At 42.7% G+C, this 24,532-nt stretch overlaps 2 protein-coding genes across 3 annotated transcripts in view; one reads left to right on the forward strand and one right to left on the reverse strand.

Moving 5' to 3' along the window:
* LOC308281961 (tubulin-specific chaperone E-like) overlaps window positions 1-5,381 on the reverse strand; it is a 33,222-nt gene extending 27,841 nt beyond the window's left edge. For both annotated transcript variants that reach the window (XR_013961887.1, XM_080722307.1), the window contains exons 1-3: window positions 5,322-5,381; window positions 2,524-2,663; window positions 1,574-1,658 (exon numbers count right to left, since the gene is read on the reverse strand). Coding sequence is in view for 1 of the 2 variants with exons in the window: in XM_080722307.1 (XP_080578433.1) it covers window positions 1,574-1,658; window positions 2,524-2,647 (209 nt within the window). In the remaining variant the exon portion in view is untranslated. The remainder of the gene's footprint in view (window positions 1-1,573; window positions 1,659-2,523; window positions 2,664-5,321) is intronic.
* Window positions 5,382-6,370: 989 nt separating this feature from the next.
* Window positions 6,371-17,965, forward strand: rbm34 (RNA binding motif protein 34). The gene is made up of 11 exons (XM_080721840.1): window positions 6,371-7,285; window positions 8,989-9,139; window positions 9,440-9,546; window positions 11,044-11,266; window positions 11,653-11,712; window positions 12,281-12,324; window positions 12,463-12,546; window positions 14,536-14,599; window positions 14,690-14,732; window positions 15,148-15,266; window positions 16,057-17,965. Exons 1-11 carry the CDS (start codon window positions 7,260-7,262, stop codon window positions 16,453-16,455), a joined length of 1,320 nt encoding a protein of 439 aa, XP_080577966.1. The 5' UTR covers window positions 6,371-7,259; the 3' UTR covers window positions 16,456-17,965.
* Window positions 17,966-24,532: the final 6,567 nt, after the last annotated feature.

Genomic DNA, 24,532 nt, shown 5'->3' on the forward strand with positions numbered 1-24,532 from the left:
AAGTACATTAATACATTCCATTTCCCACCACTGTTCATTAGAAAGGAACGGCTCCCTACTGTGAACCGAATCATATCGTTCATTTCAAAGAGCCGTTCAAAAGACTCGATTCGTTCGCGAACGTCCCACCCACTCGCTCCGTGTTACAAACACTGAAACAAAAACAGAACGGATTGCACTGACCTACACAAACCCACGGGAATAATTTAGGAGCATTTCATGAGAAAATATAACTGGTAACACTTGTGTACTGTATGTTAATCTGACTTTAGTATAGGCTATTGTTTTCTTCCTGGACGTGTGTTTGTGGCAGGTTTAACATGGGATTTTGACAGCTGGCTTCTCCTCCTCTGCACGCCGCCATGGCAGCTTGCCAAGGCACCCGCCTTAGTAACCTGTCGCTAACGTGGCATTGGGCAAGCACGGGTTTAGGAGGGGCATAGCGACTGGTCAATTTCCCCCGTGGGATAATAAAGGTATCCATATCTTGTAGTCCTACGGCAGCCATGTTGAGGACCAACACAGGTGTTCTGATTGAATCAGTCACCCAAGATGCACTGCGCTCTCTCTCTCTCTCCTCTCTCGCCCTCTGCCTGAGGATTAAACGAATTAAACATGTATTTTCGGGGGAAAACCCCTGTTTTGCAATGTAACTACTGTACTGTTTTGTTCCTTTTTTATTAATATCACGTAGATGTTTTTCTTTTGGTACTTTAAATAGCAATAATGAGGCTGTAAAAAAAACAAATCCTGGCTTTTTTGTCCCACCTAGTAACAGAGCGACATGGGGTGGGACTTGACAAAGGATGAATTGAAACACTTGTGTTGGTCTTGAACATGGATGGTGTAGGACAGGGTTCCCCAATAGGCGGGCCATTTGCGGCCCGCGGGGGGGCTACTGTCTGGCCCCCACCAACCCCAGTAATAATGGTGGTGTAAGAGCAGCAACAACACTAGTATATCGTTGTTGACGGGTGGAAACCTTATATCTCCAAATGTGTATGTTCTTTCGCAAAGTAAAGCCCTGCTTCATCATACAAGGCCGTCGCACAAAAGTAGTGAAAACAGCAGATCTACAAGCAGCACACAACGCCTCGCATCGTGAGGTGTTGTGTGCAGTTATCTTATTCCTTATCTTTATATAGAGAGAATGTGTGTGACATCATCATTATACCCGCAAGTTATACTTTCTGGCCTTGACAGCCCACACATCCAAACAGAAAAGTCCTGCAAAGTCTGATTGCATTAAACGGCGTCTAACGGTGTTAAACTCACTTTGCCACTTGATTTGCCATTCACTTTATGCATGCGCATACCCTCTATTGTCACTTTATTGTAATCAATTATATAACCATTACGTAGTTTGTGTCAACATTGACCTTTGCATTTTGTTTTTCAAGCACATTGAGCCTATTTTTGCCTAAATGTGCTAAATAAACACATTTGACTTGAATTGACTCCTTTAACTGAGTTCTGAGTCTGACCGATTTCAATTAACACACACTATTTAGCAGTGTAGTGTACATACAGTACATGGTGATAATTAGAGTAGACCTTTGTATTTCTTGAGTACCTGCATGTAAAGAACTGAACTCCTTCATGGGTTCCGTCGTGTTTGCCTCGTTCAGGGTTGTCCCACTCCACGCCCAGCCAAAGACCTTTGGAATCACAACAACAACCACAAATCATATAAAACAGTGTTTCCCAACTCTGGGGTCCAGGCCCCCTTCGGGGTCAGGGAGGGGTGAGGCCTCACTGCCTCCTGTGGCCAAGATCACAGGTAGCCGGGGAGCCACAGGCCCAAAAGCTCAAAGAATAGGGTTTTACCTGTGACGTCATGACATACTTTTTATTTTTGTTTTTTCTATTCATTTGGTCATTAAGGTACACAGAATGAGAGGCCTGCTCAGCCGGAAACTCTGCGAAAAAAAGTTATGGCCATTTGTATATTCACTCCATCGACTTCAATATACAGGAAAGAAACACACCAAAAGAAAATATGCTTTAAGTAGCATGTGAGGGGTCAAACTAGGGGTTCTTGATGATTCTGAATCCATTGCAAGCATTTGTTTTGCATGAAAAACATTACTTGGGCTAGAAAACGGACCAAAATAACGGGGAAAAGTGATGACTCATCACTTTTCACAGGTTTGAGAGGCTGAAATCTAGCCCAAGGAATGTTTTTTATGCAAAACAAATGCTTGCAATGGATTCAGAATCATGAAGAACCCCTAGTTTGACCCCTCACATGCTACTTTATTTGGTGTGTTTTTTTCCAGTATAGTGAAGTCAATGGGAAACTTTTTTTCGCAGTGTTTCCAGCAGAGCAGGCCTCTCATTCTGTGTACCTTATTGACCAAATTAATAGGAAAAACTAAAATTTGGAGTATGTCATGACATCACAGGTCTTCTCTCATTTTGGCACAGTGGCTCCCCAGCTAAGGGGAGGAGTGAGGCCTTGTCTGCTTGGAGGTAGCCTTAAAGTTTAAAGTGTCTTAGCTGTGTTGTTTTTAACCGGCTCACCTTTAGTAGGAGGGACGGTTCCCACGAAGCGGACCGTGGCTCGCTCTCCATCACAGGACACCCTCCTGCCCACCGCGTCACACGGAACCTCTGGGTCCACCGCTGACATCTGGTCTGTTCCCATTGGACTGGAGAGCAGTCTGAAACATGAAGCATTCTGGATTGATTGATTGATTGATTGATTGATTGATTGATTGATTGAAGACTTTATTAGAAGTTTACAAAGGAAAAGGTACAGTTTCATGACGGTACAGTTCACTGGTACAAGGTCTACTAAAAGGAGATCCATGAAAAGACTAAGCTTATTTCCACAGGAAACCATTAAGCATTCTGGATAATTATTCTGACTCTAGAGTACTCCGAAACATTCATGATTCTGTATTATAATTATAATTCAGAAGTTACCACCGGCAAACACATCTGTTTATATGCTATAAGGCTATGAGTCTTTTTTTAATCACCAGAATAAAATGCGGGACACACATGATGTACCACAAATTATGAATGTGGCCTACGTTCTTCTGACTCATCATACGGTGTGGCTGGATATCAGATTACTACAATGGGGGCGGAATAGTTCAGGGGTAGAGAAACCGTTATTAGAGCACGAAGGGTTCCCGAAGGGTTCCCAGTTCGAATCCGGGCTCCCCCAGAGTTAATGTTGAAGAGTCCTTGAGCAAGACTCTGAACCCCTAATTGCTCCCGGTGAGCAGGTTGGTTTCCTCCGCCACCGGTGTATGCATGTGTGCGTGAAAGGGTGAATGACTGTAATGCACAATCTATGTAAAGCGCCTTGGATAAAAGCGCTATATAAATGCACCATTTACCATTTACAATGGGAGGACAGTAGACTAACAGTAAGCATATTATTTAAAGCATTATTTTAAAAAGAAGCTGTTCCAACCTGAAAGCCAGATTAAAACCACAATCATTTTGTTGTTCCAGAGTTCTCAAAGATATCTTTAAAATTCACCAAGAGCAATTATGTGGATACTATTTTAAGTCCAATTAAGCAGGACTCCTGGATGATTATGTCTGATCTGTTATCATGCAGCTGTTTCACTGAGTAACAGACACCTTTATAGAACCATAACCAAACTGATCTCATCATTCATTACTGTAACACAGTAGAATTATCAAACCTTTTCATTTAAGGACAGCCTTAACTCTGAGTGTGAATCTGAATGGAACCAAATGGACCTTGGAACAAGGAACGCTTAGGCGGAGGAACACTTTGAGAAACACTGCTGTAGCATGAATGATGTAATGTTACTACTTTACATCAGTGGTTGATTGATTGATTGATTGATTGATTGACTGACTAACTGACTGACTGACTGACTGACTGACTGACTGACTGAAGACTTTATTAGAAGTTTGCATAGAAAAAGGTACAGTTTCATGACGGTACAGTTCACTGGTAGACAAGGTCAACTAAAAGGAGATCCTAGGAAAGCACTTGGCTTATTTACAGAGGAAACCATTTAAGTACCTCATATAACATTGAATGACAGACGGATAGAACACAGTACTATGCAGTAGATATAGTTTAAAAAAAAAGTCAATACAAATAAAATAAACAGTGCAAAAAATATATACAGTAGGTTCTCAAAGTGGGGTCTGGGGACCCCCAGGGGTCCTTGAGGGAATTCCAGGGGGTCCCCAGCTAAATGATAGATAGTTAGGAACTAAATGGATCTTTATGGGTCTGTAATTCAGAGCGTGTACAAATGGAACCAAATGATGGACCCTAACGAGTCCATTTGGTTCCATTTGTATCACAATATAAATGGGGGTCTCAAAGAAATAAGATTACATGGGGGTCCCCCTAATGCATGTCAAACTGGGGGTCCTTGAAATTAAAATGGTTGAGAGTCACTGCTATAAAGACGTAAAACTTGTCTCTTATATGGGGGTCCCTGGCATATCTTTTCAAACGGGGGTCTGCAGGCTTATAAGTGTCCATTTGGGGGGGTGGGGGTCCTCGACATGAAAGAGTCAATTGAGACCCACTGCATAAAGGGCACAAACAAGAAGTTGAACGGTAGACTTTGCTCTGATAATAATGATGCATCAATGCATGTTCAAATCATGTGCATTGTGCACTTTACCTTATTAGTTTTTGTACATTTTGGAAGAGGTGCCCACCCAGTGCCCACAACTGAATGTTTAGGTGCCCAGTCTGCCCACTCTTCTAGTAGCTGATGTTACACCAAGGTTCTCAAACTATTTCACCACCAAAATGGACACTTATTAGCCCACAGACGGTCCCCCATTTGAAAAGATATGCCAGGGACCCCCATATAAGAGAATATGCGTACAGCTCTAGCAACGAGTTTCAACCATTTTAATTTCAGGGACATGCATTAAAGGATAGGCTATAGACCCCCATTTAATGGCATTTCCAACTCTGAGACCCCAATCTATATATTATAAAATCAATGTTAATCCAACTCTGAGAGTGTACAAATGGAACCAAATGGACCCTAGCCTTCCATTTGTACGAGTTATATGGACCTGTAGGGTCCATTTGGTTTAATTTGTACACTCTCGGAGTGACACACCCAATAAGGGTCCATTTGGTTCCTAACTATCATTCACCTGGGGGTCCCCGGACCCCACTTCCAGAACTAATGTGTCACACAGTCATGATGGGCGCGTCCCAGAGATGGCTTTATCAACAACAACTGTCACCCAGCCTTTAAAGACATGTTCACTTCATTCACTTCAGTCCAGGGTCACTAAATGAAGTCTGTGTGTGAATGGAAGAGTAAAGGCATCAACATATGATGATTTACCTGAAGAAATGAAGCAGATTTCTGGATGTTTCTGCTGTCACTGTCGGTGTTGTCACATCAACTCCAACGGATCTATTTAGACGGTGCACTAGAGGTGGGACGCTCGCGAACGAATCGAGTCTTTTGAACGTCGCTCTTTGAAATGAACGATGGGATCCGCGGTTCACAGTAGGGAGCCGTTCATTTCTAAATGAACAGTGGTGGAAAAAGTACAAACACGTAAAAGTATCAATACTGCAATGTAGAAATACTCAGACTGCCACAAGTAGAAGTTTGGAATTAAAATGTACTTCAGAAAAAGTAATGGTATCAAAATGCACTTATACTGTACCAATAGTATAAAAAGTAGCCTACTCATTATGCAGCAAAATATCCAATTTTTTAAAAGTTTTCCAGTGAATAAAATGTAGGGAAAAAAAGAAAAAAAAAACATTTGAAAATAACAGATCTACAAGCTCACAATGTGTCGCGTTTTAACACATTGTGAGCTTGTGTAGCGGAGGTGATCCGAACCTCCCCACCCGGCTTCGTACCCGTACACGAAAGTCCAATAGCTTAGGCTTGAGGCTTCAAGGCTATGGCTGGGACTCTCTCCGTCACACTTGTAGATCACTATTTTCAAATGGCCTAAATGTTTATATATGGCCGAAATGTATATAGAGTTGAATTGATTTGTAATTATCAAAATCTACAAAGTGACAAGTCACAAGTAACTAAAATGAGACAGTCTTTTGAACGGCTCTTTGAAAGGAACGGATCCCAGAGATCTGGCTCACTTCAAAGAGCCATAAATCCCATTTCTACGGAGCACAAATATCGCACAATATGTTTCCCCCTCGTTCAATTAATATCAACACCACATTACTAAACTCAACATCTAAAAAAGAATGTTTGTTCAGTACATTAAGCAGCATCAACGTTAGAATTAAATTAAGAATGTGGAAACATAAATAAAGTAAATTAAGTATAGGAACCTTTTAGTAGCGGCCGCACTGTTTCCTGTCGGAAGCTTTACGGCGACGGAGCGCAACTTCCATGCAAACAAAACGTGTGGATCTGTTTAGATCTGTAGAACATACGGATGGGTGTTTAGATCTGTAGAACATACGGATGGGTGTTTAGATCTGTAGAACATACGGATGGGTGTTTAGATCTGTACAACATACGGACGGGTGTTTAGATCTGTACAACATACGGACGGGTGTTTAGATCTGTACAACATACGGATGGGTGTTTAGATCTGTAGAACATACGGATGGGTGTTTAGATCTGTACAACATACGGATGGGTGTTTAGATCTGTAGAACATACGGATGGGTGTTTAGATCTGTAGAACATACGGATGGGTGTTTAGATCTGTACAACATACGGACGGGTGTTTAGATCTGTACAACATACGGATGGGTGTTTAGATCTGTAGAACATACGGATGGGTGTTTAGATCTGTACAACATACGGACGGGTGTTTAGATCTGTACAACATACGGATGGGTGTTTAGATCTGTAGAACATACGGATGGGTGTTTAGATCTGTACAACATACGGATGGGTGTTTAGATCTGTAGAACATACGAATGGGTGTTTAGATCTGTAGAACATACGGATGGGTGTTTAGATCTGTAGAACATACGGAAGGGTGTTTAGATCTGTAGAACATACGGATGGGTGTTTAGATCTGTAGAACATACGGACGGGTGTTTAGATCTGTAGAACATACGGATGGGTGTTTAGATCTGTACAACATACGGATGGGTGTTTAGATCTGGAAACAACAAGCAGCGTAGATTCACTGAGTTTGTGTAGATCTGTAGAATATACGGATGGACGGTTTGGTCTGAGTCGAGATTCCGTTCATTTAGATCTGTTTAACAACACACGGGTGGTCTGATAGAGCTGTAGATTCTATATTTAAAGAGTGTAAATCCACTGGAAGGAACCATGAAGAAGAAAAGCCATCCAAAGAGGTTGGTCATGTTTGCCATATTCTGTCAGTGTTTTACTCCTAGTGTGTGTGTGTGTGTGTGTGTGTGTGTGTGTGCGCGCGCGCGCGTGCGTGCTGTCTAATGCTGCTGTTTACTGTTACTGTACATTTGCACAACAGTGAAATATGTCCTGCATCCCATCCTAACCATTAGAAACTGTGTGCGTGTGTGTGTGTGTGTGTGTGTGTGTGTGTGCGCGTGCGCGTGTGCGTGTGCGTGTGTGTGAGTGAGTGTGTGTGAAAATAAAAGCAGGAAAGACAACGGAAGCTCTCATGTTGTTTATTGTTTTATTTGGACAGATATATGTTACCAAACCTATCAATTATATGGTCATCTATATGCATTTCTGTCAATACAAACATCAATCTGACAGTTTGATGACTGGCACAGTCACGGCACAGCTCTGTGACTTTGATTGCCTAACTTTTAGGTAGCCGCAAATTGCAACACTAGATTTTTTTATACTCTGATGAATCTAGGGTTGCAATACCTCCCATAGGGATCCAATGCATCAAAACGTTTCTTTGCTATCTGATTGTATTAAACGACTTCAAACTCACCAATATTGTGGCTCTATGCATGGAAAGCTTGGAATTTACTCTTGCTATCTGCAAAGTGTTTGTTTCTGAAAGATCCACCGTGGAATTGTTATGATTTTATTTTCTGTCCAGAAATTCAGTTCGGGTGATTATTTTTTCTAAGTGCTGGAGTTTGGAAGCGCTCGTGGGAAGTCACTCAGCAGTCCTGTGTACCAGCTGGTTCTGTCACATAGCCTAATGCAGGAGGCAGCGGGACGTGGTGTAATAGAAGACGAGCGCTTCCGAAGTTCAAGACTTAGGAAAAAAAACATGTCTTCTCGGATTTCTTGACAGAAAATACAATCATAACAATTCCACGGTGGATTTTTCAGAAACAAACACTTTGCAGATAGCAAGAGTAAATTCCAAGCGTTCCATAGAGCCACAATATTGGTGAGTTTGAAGTAGTTTAATACAATCAGATACCAAAGAAACGTTTTGATGCATTGGATCCCTATGGGAGGTATTGCAACCCTAGATTCATCCGAGTATAAAAAAATCTAGTGTTGCAATTTGCGGCTAACTTTTAGGCTGTGTTATAATGATGTGACTATGATCATCCAACCATATTACACTGAGTCACTCTGTGATGTGTTGTGGGCCTGTACATCTGCTATTTTTGAAATATTTTAGAAAAAACCTTGAAAAGTTTTACAACATCTTTCCAGATGGGTCTCTGATGCCAAATACATAAAGATATGGGGGTCCTTTTAATGAAAATGCCTTGATAACCACTGCATTCCTGGATGAGATTCAGATTGTGATCCTTCAGCATCATGTTGTGTGTATGTGTCTGTCTCTCCTGGGTTTTTCTATTGTGAGCGACAGTCTTCAGGCTATGTATCTCCTGTGTTTTTCTATTGTGAGCGACAGTCTTCAGACTATGGCTCTCCTGTGTGTTTCTATTGTGAGCGACTGTCTTCAGACTATGTCTCTCCTATGTGTTTCTGCAGTGAAGCCACTGAAGCACTGTCTTCAGACTATGTCTCTCCTGTGTTTCCATAGTGAACCCACTGAACAGCTGTCTTCAGAATATGTTTCTCTCATGTGTTTCCATAGTGAAGCCACTGAATCTTCAGACTATGTCTCTCCTGTGTGTTTCTACAGTGAACCCACTGAGCCGCTGTCTTCAGACTATGTGGTGGGTCAGGTATCGGGCAGCCTGTTCCCAGAGGCGGCGCCCTCCTCTGGTTCGCTCTCCTCCCTGTTCAGCACAGCGCCACCTGCTGCCTCCGTCATGTTTGTCCCGCCTCCAAAGGTAAGAGCCTTCAACAGCGTTCTCATTCACTCATGTACTACGAATGGGACGATATGAGCGATTTACAATATTATCGGGATAATCAGAATATCCCCAACGTCCATTATCCAGTGGCGAAATATTTGCCTAAAAATTGCAGATCTAAAAGCTCACAAGGTGTCGCAAAGTGGCGTGTTGTGAGCTTGTAGATTGGCGATTAATCTTTAAATTCTTTTGCCAATATTTCGTAACTAGCAGACCTGCAATTTCACAGCACAAGCGTGTTGGTTTCATAATGTGTGTTTTCCTGTTGTTTGACAGCCTGTTCCCAAGCCTCCTGAGATGAAGAAGGAGAGTCCAGCTGCTAAACGTCCAGACAACCAGAGGAAGAAACCAAAGACAGCGGCTGAACAACAACTGGAAAACAGGTGAGACGCTGAGAACAGCTGTGTGGCTTTTTCAGCTGAGAGAGATGGACAGTTAAACACTTCAATTGTTTAATAGCGCAGTGGTTAGCGCTTCGCCTCACAGCTAGGAGGTCCTGGGTTCGATTCCCGCCGGGGGACGCTGTGGGCACTGGCGGTGTGTTCCCCCCTCCGCGTCATCAGCGCCCACACCCTAGCTGGGGTTGGCAATAGGGCATTTCTGTGTGGAGTTTGCATGTTCTCCCCGTGTCTCCTAGGGTTGATACCCTCACAAAAACATGCAGTATTCCTGGTCTCAATAATGCCTCCCCCTTGCCAGCCGGGGCGCCTGATGGAGGGGAAAGGAACTGGTTGGAATAACGTGTTCCTTCCACGCGCTATGTCCAAACCAGGGAAATCTCCATTGTCAGGTGAAAAGAAGCAACTTGGACTCCTCATGCATAGAAGGAAGCATGAGGTCAGTCCGTTGTCTCCTCAGGCGTGGCAGAGGGAGAGAAGAGTCCAGGATTAAATAGGCAATTGGCACTGGGTGAAAAATGGGTTATAAAAATTGTGGGATAAAAATGTAAGAAAAAAATAATAACCTTTTTTGCCTCAAGCACTTTTCACAATGTTTTAAAGTACCCTCTTCCTTGTAATCCAAGTGAATCTTTTGACAAATTGAAATGTTTTATTCATGAGCGCAGCCATTAAAAAAGATTAACAATTCAATTCATCTCGAAAGAGCTTTATTGACATTTGAAAACGCTTTTACATTGCCATGGTGAAGTACTGTCAGAATATAATAAAAACATCTGAAAAAAGGGGAACATATACACAGTTGGAGGGGGTACACAGCATTGTGTAAGCAGAGCTATGTCACAGTTCTTCGTTATACATACATGGTATACAGCTTTTTGAGACACATAGCAGCAATCTTTTGCAGTTGCTTTGGGACAAATACTGTAGCAGCATGTTTAAGAAGATAACTAACGTGTGTTCCTGCCAACCCTCCTCTGCCTCAGGGTAGGGGTGGGCGATATGGTGATAATTATCGTGGAGACGATACAATGTCTCCACGATATGCCTTTTCAGAGGCATCGTATATATCGTGATACAATGAGGGAGCCTTGTAAAAAATCCTGTTTAATCGTTAATACAGAGATTCATTGCAGAATTCAATTCAAACTTGCATTTTGGTCTAAATCAGTAGTTCTCAAACTTTAAAATGTCAAGGTCTCCACTTAACTCTGACAGTATAGAAATGAAACCAAATGGACCTGTAAGGGTCCATTTGGTTTCATTTGTATACTGTCAGAGTTACATACTTGTAAAGTTCAATTTAGACCTACCAAAAGGAACCCAGAGAGACTAGTTTTTTGTCAAGTAACTTGAAAAATAACCATAAAAACCAATGTGAAAAAGAATCGTGATAAGATTGTGTATCGTGATACAGCTTGGGAAAATATTGTTGAATATTATTGATATTGTATTTTTCCATATCGCCCACCCCTCTCTCAGGGAGAACTCCCTACAGAACGCAGATGAAGAGGAGAGGAGCAGAACGACGGGCCAGAAGGCCAAGAGGAAAGCCTCTGCTCTGGACGAAGACGGAGGAGGAGGAGGAGGAGGAGAGGACGAGGTGGAGAAGAAGAGGCTGAAGATGCAGAGGATGGCCGAGGAGAGGATCAAACACAAGAGGACCGTGTTTGTGGGCAACCTGCCACCTAGCTGCACAAAGAAGGTATTGCACGCATGCACACACACATTTGTATGTCTGGATCAGTGGTTTTCATCGTGGGGGTTTGCCTACTTTAGAAGCCATGAAGGGAGTTGACAGGCCCTTCTTGATGTCAGTCAATCAAGTCACCTCAATTCAAGTGACAGATGCAAAAAAGTGGAGTTTTGTGATTATTGTTAGTAAATACGTATATATTTGATCATATTTGAATCATACTTCTTTAGGAGCATGTCGTTCATGTAAGCCTGAACTACAGTATACCGGTAGTTAACATTTTAATGTAAATACCTTCCTTGGTCAAAACATGTTGGGCATTTTTTAAACATTAAACATGCATTCATGAGGGAGAATCAATAAGACTTCTACTGTTATTCTCTGTGCACTTCTAGACCCTCCAGGCTCTGTTCAGGGACAAGGGAGCCATCGAGTCCATCCGGTTCCGCTCAGTGGTAAGAGCCATCAACCCATGTTTTACTATTCACCTCACATTAGGGCATTCACAAAATAGTGATTTTTAGTATTCGAATTATTCGACCTCAAAGTATTCCAATAGTCGAATATTCGAGAAAAAAAGAAAGAAAGAAAAAAGAGCTATTCTCGGTCTAGTAGTGACAGTTACATTAGCTGGCTCTTCCTCTATCATGACATGGAGTTTGTCGGCTGGCCACTGTTTTTCCCACTGGTAATTAATTTGTTCCGGGAGACGAAACGTGACGCATGCCATCAGTATAGAGCATTAACCAATTCATCCACCAGGGGCATTGAAAACTCATTCTCATGTCTTCCTATCTAGCCAAGCTGTATAAACCATGAAGAAACCATTAGGCCTATTTATTTTTAAAGAGAGAAAAACTTTGGTGATAAACGTCAAATAGTGACTTTGATATTCAAATATTCTGTGAATGCCCTACTTCACACCCATCTTTCTTTCACATGTGGTCTAATGTCTGTCAAAATGGGGGGTCCTTGAAATGACTAAGGTTGAGAATCACTGGTCTATTGTGTCCATCGCTGCAGGTACGAGAGGACCCCACCATGTCACGCAAACTAGCTGCCATCCAGTAAGTGTTTCTCTCTCTCTCTAGTCAAACTAGCTGCCATCCAGTAAGTGTCAAAGTAGTGAGACTCTCGGAATACATCCAACTGGGAACTTTAGAACCAACAAAAGTTTTCTTTTCTTTTCTTTATTATTCCTACAGACGCAAAGTCCACCCCAAAAAGCAGAACATCAATGCCTATGTGGTGTTTAAAGACGAGGAGGCCGTTGCTACGGCCCTGGAGAGGTGAGCAACTTCAGCCATGAGTGGAAGAGTCATTTTCACATGCCTTATGAAAGCATTGTTGTGCCAGGGACCCCCACGAGAGAGGGATGTCACTGCATTGTTCTAACACTGTCTCCAGGGACCCCCACAAGAGAGGGATTTCTCTGCATTTTCACTGCACATACAGTACACTGTCTGAAAAATCACACTCAGTGTGAAGTGAGCGTTGCCTTTTATGAGTTAATTTAATTATTAACCCATTTAGGCCACGAATTATTGAATGCTTTAGCAATTGAAAAATAGCAGATATACAAGCTCACAGCGCGGCACTCGGCGAGCTTGTAGATCTGCTATTTTTTTAAAGTCGTGAAAATGTGTGCGAATCATTGAATATGTCTTTTTAAAGCAAACTCCTCCACTACTTCTTCTTAAGGTGTCTACACACCAAACAGCCTACAGGAGACTCCTTCTGACTGTACACAGACTGCAAAGAACTGCAAAAAACTAAGCACTTATTTTTTATTTTATTTTTTTCAGACGACGCAGACTGTAGTTACTGTATGGCAGTGGTGCCAGGTCTGCTCCTTATAAGCAACGTTGATCCTGTTTTCCTATAATGTTGCTAGTTGTGTGGGTTGCTTTTGTTTGGGCTTGTTTCTTTAGTGTAGTTGCTTATTTGGCCTTGCTTTCAACATTATTTTATAAAATAACTAATGTAATAGAGTTCAGAGGTGAAACTGGTCGCGCTTTTGGGCTTATTTTCATAGACCTGGTCGCGTATTTCACTCACAGAATCTGGCAACCCTAACCCGGCCGGAGGCAGCTCTGTTCTCCGTGCAGAGGAGGAAAAAAAAGAAAACAACAACACGGGCACTTGATGGACTATTACTAGCCTACTACTAGCTTTGCTTTGGATCCGATTGGAATAGGAATTGAGAGTTGAGATTGAGAATATGGTATTTAGTAAAAATATGCGACGGGAAAATGTCTCTGGCTTGTTTTGGCTTGGTTTTGGAGCAGTAGTAAACTATTCTACAACTCCCTCAATCTTACCGACGGCGAGGGGCGACTGAACAAAACTGAGCAAGTCCAGTTTTCCAGTTTTCGGTCGATAAGGTTCCCGACCCGCTGCCGAAAACCTGACGATGAGCTCCCGTTCGGCAACAGACGCTTTCCGCCGCCGAATCGTCGCCGAATCTGTGCGGTTAAAAGTGGCCTTTACTCTTGCTCTTCAGAACTAGTTATTTTGTGATGGTGGTCCGTGGCCAAATCAATATCAGTTTGGGGGTCCTTCACATGAGAACCACTGACATAGTAGTCTCTCAAGAACAGACTAACTGAGCTCCAGTTAAGTGAAAAGGACCCACAAACATACGTTTTTCAAAACACCTTAGAAGGATTCAAAAGACACTTATAGAATCGGGTCAAAATTCTAATTTTCACCATTTTTCAAAAATAGCAGATCTACAAGCTCGCAGCACGGCACTCGGTGCCATGCTGTGAGCTTGTATATCTGCTATTTTTTAATATTTAAAGCATAAAATAATGTGTACCCGTTCTAAATGTGTTAAGTGTCTCACGAAGCTTGGCCAATGCCAAGCTCTGCTGGATGGACATACTGTACATACTGTACATAGACACAAAGCCAGATTAAAGGAGCGGTTAGCACTTAGCACTGCTCAAAAATAAATTGGGGCTTTAATGTTTACAGTAGCTGTTCCTCATTTTGCTTGGGACCCCCTGGAACCCCCGTCAAGGACTCCTGGGGGTCCCTGGACCCCTCTTTTGACAAGGACCCCCAAAATGATATGTATTTGGCTGCGGACCCCCATCTCAAAATGTGTCGTTCCAGGGACCCCCCACCCCAGAAGCAGAGATTTGAGTTACAAAAGTTGGCTTTTAAAACTACATATTCAAAGATTAGCACACGTTTTCAGAAATAGCATATCTACAAGCTCTGTGCGCTTGTTTTAAAAGCTGATCGTGTGTTCTTGATGTCTCTTGTTACAGAAATGGAATGGAGATTGAGAAGAACATGCACATCCGAGTGGACAGAGTTGGCAAACAAGCATCTGTAAGTCTTTTTAACGTCCAATGGACCATTTTAGAGTCCATTTTATAAATACTTTGAAAGACTGACATACTGTATATTTTCATTTTCCAGCATGACCACAAACGCTCCATATTTGTTGGAAATCTGCCATTTGGTAAGTCATGATTTGCTTTTCTTTTTATATTAATCTATTATTCAACTACCGGTATCTATTGATTGATTGATTGATTGAAGACTTAGTTAGGAGTTTGCATAGGAAAAGGTAGTTTCATGACCGTACAGTTCACTGGTACAAGGTCAACTAAAAGGATGGATCAGAAAAGCTTTTGGGCTTGTTTCAATTGGGGTCCCTTTTTAACTCATACAGTATAACATAGAATTACAGACAAATAAAACAGTACTAGGCAGAAAAAAAGGTAATGATAGTTTTTTTGTTTTTCTTTTACCAGTCCATATGGCAGCTTTTAACTGATGGATGATCCATTATTTGTGTGTGTGTGTGTGTTTGTGTGTGTGTGTGTGTGTGTGTGTGCGTGCGTGTGTGTGCGTGTGCGTGTGCATGCACACAGACATGACGGAGCTGTCCATGAGGCAGCATTTTGAAGAGTGTGGCGGCGTGGAGGCGGTGCGTCTGATCAGAGACAAAGGAAGTGGCATGGGGAAGGGCTTTGGTTACGTCCTGTTTGAGGTAAGAATAACTCATATAGAGTGCGTGTTTCAAAACGACAACATGTGTCCAGCTGGTTCTTGTAAAGGAGCGCTTGTTCTCAGCGATGACGACGGAGGCGCGCCGTCTCAGGCGACCTTGAGACACCGCCGAGCGAGCTAGTCGCCGTGTCGAGCGCTGCCAAGGTCGCATGAGCCGACTCTGCGCTGTTAGAAGTTATAAACCAAGGGGACAGAATAGTAAGCGGAGATACACCTAAACCTAACCCTAACCTCAGTAAAACTAACACTGGTGAAATGCTAACCTGCCGACCCTCGTGAATGCTAACCTGGTGAATGTTAACCTGGTCTCCCGCTTAACCGAGGTGCTTTTTTGATACACTTGGACTGAAAAAAAAAAAAAACTGCAAAAAACACTCTCCTGTCTTTAATCCTTGTGACATGCTAACTGGTTGTGGGTTATATAATATACTCTTGTCATGCAGACTAAAGGGGAACACACACCGGGCATGGTCAAAAAATACGGCCCCATTATTTTCAATGAACTAAACCACACCGGCGGCGTCAGACGCACGCAGCCGTGGGTCTGCCGCCTCGCCTGCCGCGCCGATACACTGCTGTTCTATTTTTCCAGCGTTGCCGCGCGGTGAACATGTTCTCCCATGGTTCTCATGGGGTCATGTCCCCATCATGCAGACTAACTGGTTTATTACTCTGGTCATGTCCTCATCATGTAGACTAACTGGTGTATTACTCTGGTCATGTCCCCATCATGCAGACTAACTGGTGTATTACTTTGGTCATGTCCTCAGCATGCAGACTCGGTGCAGCTGGCCCTCAAGCTGAACGGCAGTGAGCTGGAGGGACGGGCCGTGCGTGTGAAGAGGTCTGTGAAGAAGGAGAAGATCAAGAAGAAGAAGGACAGAGCAGGCTTCACCAGGGGCCCCAAGAAGACCCCCGGAGGTCCCGAGGGGAGGAGGGGAGGAGACCGCAGCGGCGGCGGCCCCAGGAAGGGGCCCGTCAGGGGGCCCGGGAAGGCAGGGTTTAAGGGTGGCCCGGGGAAAGGACCACACAACAAGAACCGCACCGGGAAGGAGAGAAGCAGAGGTCCAGTGACGACGTCTCCATCTTCGTTCAAAGGGGAGATGGCCAAGCCCGGCTTTAAACCCAAGAAGAGCAAAGCTCTGAAGAGCAAGAGTAAGAAGAAGTAGTGGAAGAGCAGGGAGAGAAGCTCCATTATGTGAACTGAACTCACTGCTCCTCTCTTCTACTGCAGTGATTCTCAAGCTGCTCGAGATGCCAGGAGTTTGAGTTTGATGCCGATCTCCATTTTGGAGAGTCCTAAACCACAAATTTCTGATATTTCGACCGACATGTTGTCAAAAGGCGCAATGTTTTCTATTTCATTTGAAAAACGTTGATTTTTCTATTTGAGAGAACATTTAGCACCTATTTTATTTTACTTGACCCCTATTCCAAAAGTTTACAGCAAACTGCAGGGCTACAAGCTCACAATGCGTCTTCTTGTGAGCTTGTAGTTCGTATAATTTTGAATTAGTTTGAAAGCTATTGGCCGGGTTTCCCAAAGCGATTTCAGCCCATCGTAGCTCACGCATGGTCATAGAGACCAAGCCCCGATCGTCATGTTCCCGTGTTTACATGGGTTCTGGCAGAGCGACTTATTTAGCCTCCTACAACTACACCAACATTCAGATTTCACTAACAAAGTGCTTAATAAAGTCTCACACCTGTCTTTCCTAATGTCCAGTATATCTGCCAGACGATTATACTGTATGTTGGTGGGCTCTAATTTCAAGGACCCCCAGGTCTTTATGAATTCGGCCACGGACCCCCAGAACTCTGAGAGTACAAATTTCCACTCTCTGAATCACAGACCTGTTGGTAATCTTATCCAGGTCCACATATATAGCCAGCAATCTGTTAGTTTAAGATGCTGTAAGTGACGTCATTTTGGTTAAAAATAAAAGGTTTGTTTTGTTAAAAAGAAATATGAACGCTCTAAATTCTAAGGATGAAAAACACGGAAGAATATGTGACTGACAAACATCCAGAGATGACCAACCAGCCTTGCATGCAGTGTCTGCTGATGTCAAGGGCCTAGAAACAGCTGTCAGCACCAGAATGGCGGTAATCGTTGCTACAGTATAATAGTGTTTGTTCAGTAGCAGGAATCTGCCTGTCTGTCCAGTTCTTTAGTGGTGGGCAAAACCACCAAATTTTGTTCACGGTAATGATCCGTTCAAATGATTCGTTCATGTTCTCCATGCATTCATAGCGTGATCATCCCATGAAAAACACAATCGCGGGAGCGTTTTTTAATGTGTCATGCGTACAGCCCGCCCTCCCGTCCTGTGTGCCGGGGGCTGTTAGGGGCAAGGGACCTGTATGAACAACACTCATGAACGACACATCACTAGTAGACATAAGATACATGTCCATCCAATCAGGAGAGAGAACCCATTCATTCAGGGACATGCTGGCCATTGGGAAAATCGGGACAACTCCTGAACGGCTGGTTCATTCTAGGCCGGCCATTAGGGGGAAAAAAAATAAATGTTGTTCCATTTTGGGGGCTGGACGGCCATCAAAGTAAACCGTCACTGTCGGGCAGAAACCTCGTATCTCCACGTTTCACATTTTTACATTTTTTTCGCAAAGCAAAGCCCTGCTTCATCATACAAGGCCGTTGCAGAAAGTAGTGAAAACAGCAGATCTACAAGCACACAACGCCTCGCACCGCGAGCCTCGTGGTGCGAGGCGTTGTGTGCTTGAAGATCGGCTGTTTTCACTAGTTTAAATCATTTTTAAATGATAAATACAAAACAAATGGTTTTGGACATACAAGGTTTCCACCGACAACGACGAAATATAACTCATGTAATTGGCCCACTGGCTTGTCACTTGTCATGATCTGAAATGGCAAATCTTTGAGTAGCAGCAGCGCTATAGAGAGATCTCTCTGTCTATAGCGCACAATGAGGGCCTCTCCAACTCTTTTTCCCGGGCTTAATCAGGGGCCCAGCACATCCCTGCATTAATTTCTCCACTTCAGATTTCCCTTGCTTAGCCTGTGTTCTGTATGAGATCTCACTCCTGATTGGATAAGATTGCTATCCTGACCTGAAGATGTATCTTCTGTTTAATGAAGAGCTGGAGAGACATGGACACTCCTGTTAATGAACACCCACTCTATAGCAGTGAATACTACTGGAAAAACTAACACTTATTTTAACAAGACAATTTCTACATCCCTTTAAACTGTTTCAACAAATGGCTTCACGTGTTACAACAAGCCAGTTTTTCTCATCCCTGTGTATTGTAATGTTTGTAGTACTGTATACATACATTTATGTATGTATTTATAAAACTATTTCATGAATAAAAATAGAAAACTAAAAACTGCAGTGTTGGAAGAATTACATAATTTTTTCTATTTACCATTAAGTGAAAAATATACATAAAAAACACTATTCTGCATGTGATGCAATGCAATGTAATCCAATGTGTATTATTGTACCAAGACTTAGTTATTACATCTCAATGCCCATTTGACCTTCAATAACATTACTAAAAAATAAATGCATAAGTATTACAATTTAGTTTCAATTTAGTTTCAAATGGACAAAGTGATATATTATTTGAATGACACAACATCGACCAAAATGCACAGGAATGATTTAAATAGACCAATTTGACAATATTTAAATTACTTTAGAAATACCGTATACCTTGTGAAAACAAACAAATGTGTTCACTTTAACAGCTATTCAGTGTGAGTTAAAAGATGTTGCACATTTTAATATGGAGTTGCATTATTATACTTAACTTCACATTTGTAAAGAAAAAAAAAGGCTATTACACTTACACTTGTCTTTTCATAATCTCATCAAATAAACAGTTACATCAGAACGTCAGATTTAGCAAGGCATTGACTTTCTTTCTTTGCACACTGCTGCGTTTTTCGGGCCGAATATCGGGGTGAATTTCGGAGCGTGTAAATAAAAGAATCTACCTCTTTTTATGTCAATCATGTTTGCACACTGCCACGCCCGTTTCGTATTAATTTTTTCGGACCAGGGTTGATTTTTTCTGATTTTCGCAAGTGTCGCCATGGGTCCCTGAAAAATGCGTTCGAGGATTTCGGATTTCCAAAACGCAACGCAACGAAAACACGCAGTGCAGTGTGCAACCAGCTTTAGTGTTCTTGTAATGTTTCAACCTTGCGTTTAATTAGAGTTAAGCCCTTTGCACACAGGCGCATTTAACCGCACGGATAAAACATAATATAATTTTTTGAAAAGAAAACAATGATTCTCTATGACCTCATGCACACCGGCTCCGAATTAGCCGTGCGACGAGTGGCTGCCGCCGTGCGTTTTTTTCTCGATCGAAACCAGTTTGATTCGTGCGTCTTGTCGCATGCAGTAAAAAACTCATCACTCCTTTTATGACTCCTTTTTGGATCCGCAGCGCCGATTCCGCACAGCCTCGCACACCAAATCCAATGCGTTTTATTCATGCCGCAAACGAAAGAAAACACAACTGTCCTGTGTGCAAAGGGCTTTAAGCTGGTTGCACACTGCACTGCGTTTTCTCGTTGCGTTATGCTAATTAGTCGGCCTCGGGCTCAATGAAAAAAGATAGTATATTTTTTTGTATTATTGCGAGCGACCTTGGGTCGCACGTTTACTATGAAAACAGTTACAGCCACTCTTAACAGAATGGGTTTTGCTGCTCTGACATCAAGCTCTGGCTTCACTGTCTGTGATGTCACACTAACAGAATCACTTTTATGCCCATATATGGAGTTCCATGATGCCATTAATATTAAGCCCATATCTAACAGGACTTAATATGGGAATGCCCATATATGGAGGCCACATACCACACTAACAGAATCCATATGGCCAAGACAGCCCATATCTGGCTGGTTCTACAGACAGGGATCTCCATGTATGGGCATAAAAGGGTATGACGTCAGATGTCATAGACATCATAGGACTTTCACATAACGAATAAGCATGCATGTTTAGGCTCTCACAGCATATCTCCATATATGGGTACCATGGGTCTCCATGGGAAACTGGTCCGATATACATCACTTTCCAGATGGCCAAGAATTGTCGCCCTGAGGTGTCATAGCTAGTTGTATTACTTCTACTCTGTGATAGAGTTCTCAAATTCTTCCCAAACCCGACCGTACCCGACCTGACATTAATGCCTCATTCATACTACGAAATACCAAGCTAATGGTTTGCTTGGTATTTCAATGTATTCTCTATGCAAACCAACTTTAAAATTTTCCAAGCTTTTTTTCCAGCTTGGAAATTTTAAAAGCTGGTTTGCATAGAGAATACATTGAATTACCAAGCAAACCATTAGCTTGGCTTTTCTGTGTGAATGAGGCATTAGGGTAGGGTAGGACCTAAAATGTATGCTTACTAGTAGGGCCGAGCCGGGTCGGCCGGCCCAGATAGGGCCCAGTTAGGGCTGGGCCTTCATTTTCAGGCCTGTTGAGAACTCTAGTCCAGTGTTTCTCAACCACTGTGCCTGGGGACCTTTGGTGTGCCCCTGAGAAGGGTCAAGTGTGCCCCTTGAAACTGCTTGAAAGCCAGTATTGTATTTATCATTTTAAAAATGATTTAAACTAGTGAAAACAGCCGATCTACAAGCACTGTGCTTGTAGATTGTCTGTTTTCACTACTGTTGTGCGACAGCCTTGTATGATGAAGCAGGGCTTTATTTTGCGAAGAAACCTACACATTTGAGATACAAGGTTTCTTCCCAACAGTGACGATATTTACACCCTCGTATTATGTTGGTGTGCCAATGGATTCTTGGGACATGAAAAGTGTGCCCATGCAGAAAAAAGATTGAGAAACACTGCTCTAGTGTTTGTGTGTGTGTGTGTGTGTGTGTGTGTGTGTGTGTGTGTGTGTGTGTGTGTGTGTGTGTGTGTGTGTGTGTGTTTGTGTGTGTGTGTGTGTGTGTGTGTGTGTGCGTGTGATAGTAAAATATGTTATTGTTGTTTAACATGGTATAGATACCATTTTCAGTGTCAATGTCATGATGTTTTGAACAACTAACTAACGCAGGAGAATGACCACTGAGAGATGCCAATCAGGTCATTATGTACAGGACACAGGATAACAAAACGCCAAACATACTATCTGCCCTTACGACTGGTGCCTGTAACACGAAAACATCTGATATCCATTGCTCTACTGTACTTGTCATGTTTAACTTTGTCCAATCAGAATGTGACTAATGTATTCTGTAAATCCATATATCTGTGAAATCATTATGCTTGTGACTCTGAGAGATACTATGGGTGAAAATGCTCTATACTGTACTTACTTGTACAGTACTTTGAACTCTGACTAAACTTCAACACAAAACGCATATTCCCTGGTGTGGACATTCATCATTTCTTGTGTGTGGAGTACTTTATTATGGTTGGGGAAAACTGGTTTATCCATATGGAATATGATCCAAAATTCCATCAGCGTGCGTGCGTGCGTGCGTGCGTGCGTGTGTGCGCGCTGTGAGTGTGGGTGGGTGGGTGTTTGTTTGAGCGTTTGCGTGTGTGTGTGTGTGTGTGTGTGTGTGTGTAGAGTTTCTGTATGAGCATACTGGATTAGCAAAATAATAGTCCATGGGCGCAGGCCAGAATTCTCACTAATCGGTGCCACTGATAAATTCTAGTTTGGTTTTGGAAAAGGTCTACAGTACATCGCTAGATTCTATTTCAACATGATAGCCCTTCCCAAGTTGTAGCTTAGTCCCAGTTATCAGCCTTCAATGACACCAACCATAGATCCACAGAAATATTAATAATACAAAAGAAGAAAACAGAACAGAATAGAAAAAACATGATATACTCTTCTCTATCTCTTTCATTCATTGTTTACCACAGTAACCCTAGCATGCCTAATCTACAAGCTCACAATAGTGAGTTGTGACACAATGTGAATTTGTGGATCAGTTATTTTCAGTGAAGAGAGTGATAGACTACTACGTGTAATTGAGAGCTCAGACGCTGGTTGCTTAGAATGCAAGACCTCAGAGAGGATCCAACAGGATTCATTGCCGAGCCCTTTGGACAACACTACTGTACTACTTTCAGTGGCACAATTCCAATCCGTTGACTTGCTGACTCACTGACTTAGCCAAAGTCAACATGCGCGTTCACGTCGGGGCTTAAGGGCTGTTCCAATGTAAATCGGTAAGTCTGTGAGGGTGCGGGAACGCCCCTTTGTGTTGACTTTCTGTAAGTCCATACATTTGCAGCCTTTGGCAAAGGAATTACCCATGCACAGTTCATAGCGTTAGCAGGGGATGTATGCAAATGAAACATGAATCACAGTTAGAAAGTCAACAAACAGTTGTGCTTTCTCACTGTTCAGAAGGAAACGGAATGGAAGACATATATTTAGTAAAAAAAAAAAAAGCAAAGTAGATACAGAATAATGCTATTTAAAATGAATAACATAAACCCTAATCTAAACAGAAATAAAAACGAATTGATTAACTTAAATTTAATAATAATAATCAACAATCACAACCTTTAAAGCAATAACTGTAAATAAGGCAGCATTTCGGAATGGAGAGTGGCCCCCGCCAGGGACGTGCTGGGCCCCTGATTCAGCCCAGGAAAAAAGAGTTGTAGAGGCCCTCATTGCGCGCTATAGAGAGAGATCTCTCTCTATGGCGCTGCTGCTGCTACTCAAAGGTTTGCCATTTCAGATCATGACAAGTGACAAGCCAGTGGGCCAATTATTGTACATGGGTTATATTTCGTTGTTGTCGGGTGGAATGGGAATGTCCAAAACCGTTTGTTTTGTATTTATCATTTTAAAAATGATTTAAACAAGTGAAAACAGCCGATCTACAAGCACACAACGCCTCGCACCACGAGGCGTTGTGTGCTGTTTTCACTACTTTTGAGCGACGGCAGGGCTTTGCTTTGCGAAAAAATGTACAAATTTGAAACTTGGAGATGTGACGATTTACTTTGTTGGCCGCCCAGCCCCCAAAATGGAACGAAGGCCGACATTTTTTTAAATTTTCTTTTTCCTAATGGCCGGCCTGGACCGGCCGGGAATGAACCGGCCGTTCGGGAGTTGTCCCGCTTTTCCCAATGGCCAGCACGTCCCTGTTTTTGATACATTTGAACACATTTGATGCCAGTAATAATACTTTTACTTTGGTACATCTTGCAGACTTGTTCTTGCAACAGAGGTTGTGGTATTGCACAATGGAGGAAAGCCCAAGCCAAGGGCTAATAAGGTATTGATTAGATTCTATCTAGTCTCAGGGTGATAAATTGGCAGTTGCCACATATGGAGGAGTGTCCCAAGTTTGTTTGTGTTCAAGAATTTCCTGTTAAATGTGAACGCAAATAAAGATGTGATGTGAATGTTAGATGGTGTGCGTGCGTGTGTGTGTGTGTGTGTGTGTGTGTGTGTGTGTGTGTGTGTGCGTGTGTGTGCGCGTGTGTGTGCGCGTGTGTGTGCGTGCGTGCGTGCGTGCGTGCGTGCGTGTGTGCGTGTGTGTGTGTGTGTGTGTGTGGAAAGACACAGATCTGTCTCTCAACCCATACACACACACATGACACTTCTCCTACTTGGGATGTATCCTTGAAGCTAATCTTTCCAGCGAAAAGATGACTTCAAGGGTAATAAATAAAATCAACCAAAGAACTCGTTTCCTACAGAGGATCATTTGGCGTCTGTTTCCTGTCAGCTATATTGAGTAATAGCCTGTATTACTTGAGCTGATTTGGAAAGAGATGGTTTTAATAGAGAGCTTTTAAAATCAATCTCTCTCTCTCTCTCTCTCTCTCTCTCTCTCTCTCTCTCTCTCTCTCTCTCTCTCTCCCCCTCTCTCTCTCTCTCTCTCTCTCTCTCTCTCTCTCTCTCTCTCTCTCTCTCTCTCTCTCTCTCCTGGCAGGCGAGGGAGGGCGGTGAGGACATGTACAGGGCGGGGGTCGATGCTCTCAGAGTTCGCTCTTGCTGTTCCTGGCGCCACATTTGGGCGCTGAGCCACTGGTTGAGAAACAGGACGTTTAAGCAGCCAGCAGGCTGTCATTGCTGCCATTCCTCACCTAGAAAGTCACTGCTACTTCACTCTACTTTCCCTGTACACCAAACCTCTTTGATTCACTACTACTGCACTCTACTTTCCCTGTACACCAATCCTCTCTGATTCACTGCTACTTCACTCTACTTTCCCTGTACAGCAAACCTCTTTGATTCACTGCTACTT

This window comes from Nannobrachium achirus (genome assembly GCF_963921795.1).
Source record: "Nannobrachium achirus genome assembly, chromosome: 3".
Classification (NCBI taxonomy): domain Eukaryota; kingdom Metazoa; phylum Chordata; class Actinopteri; order Myctophiformes; family Myctophidae; genus Nannobrachium; species Nannobrachium achirus.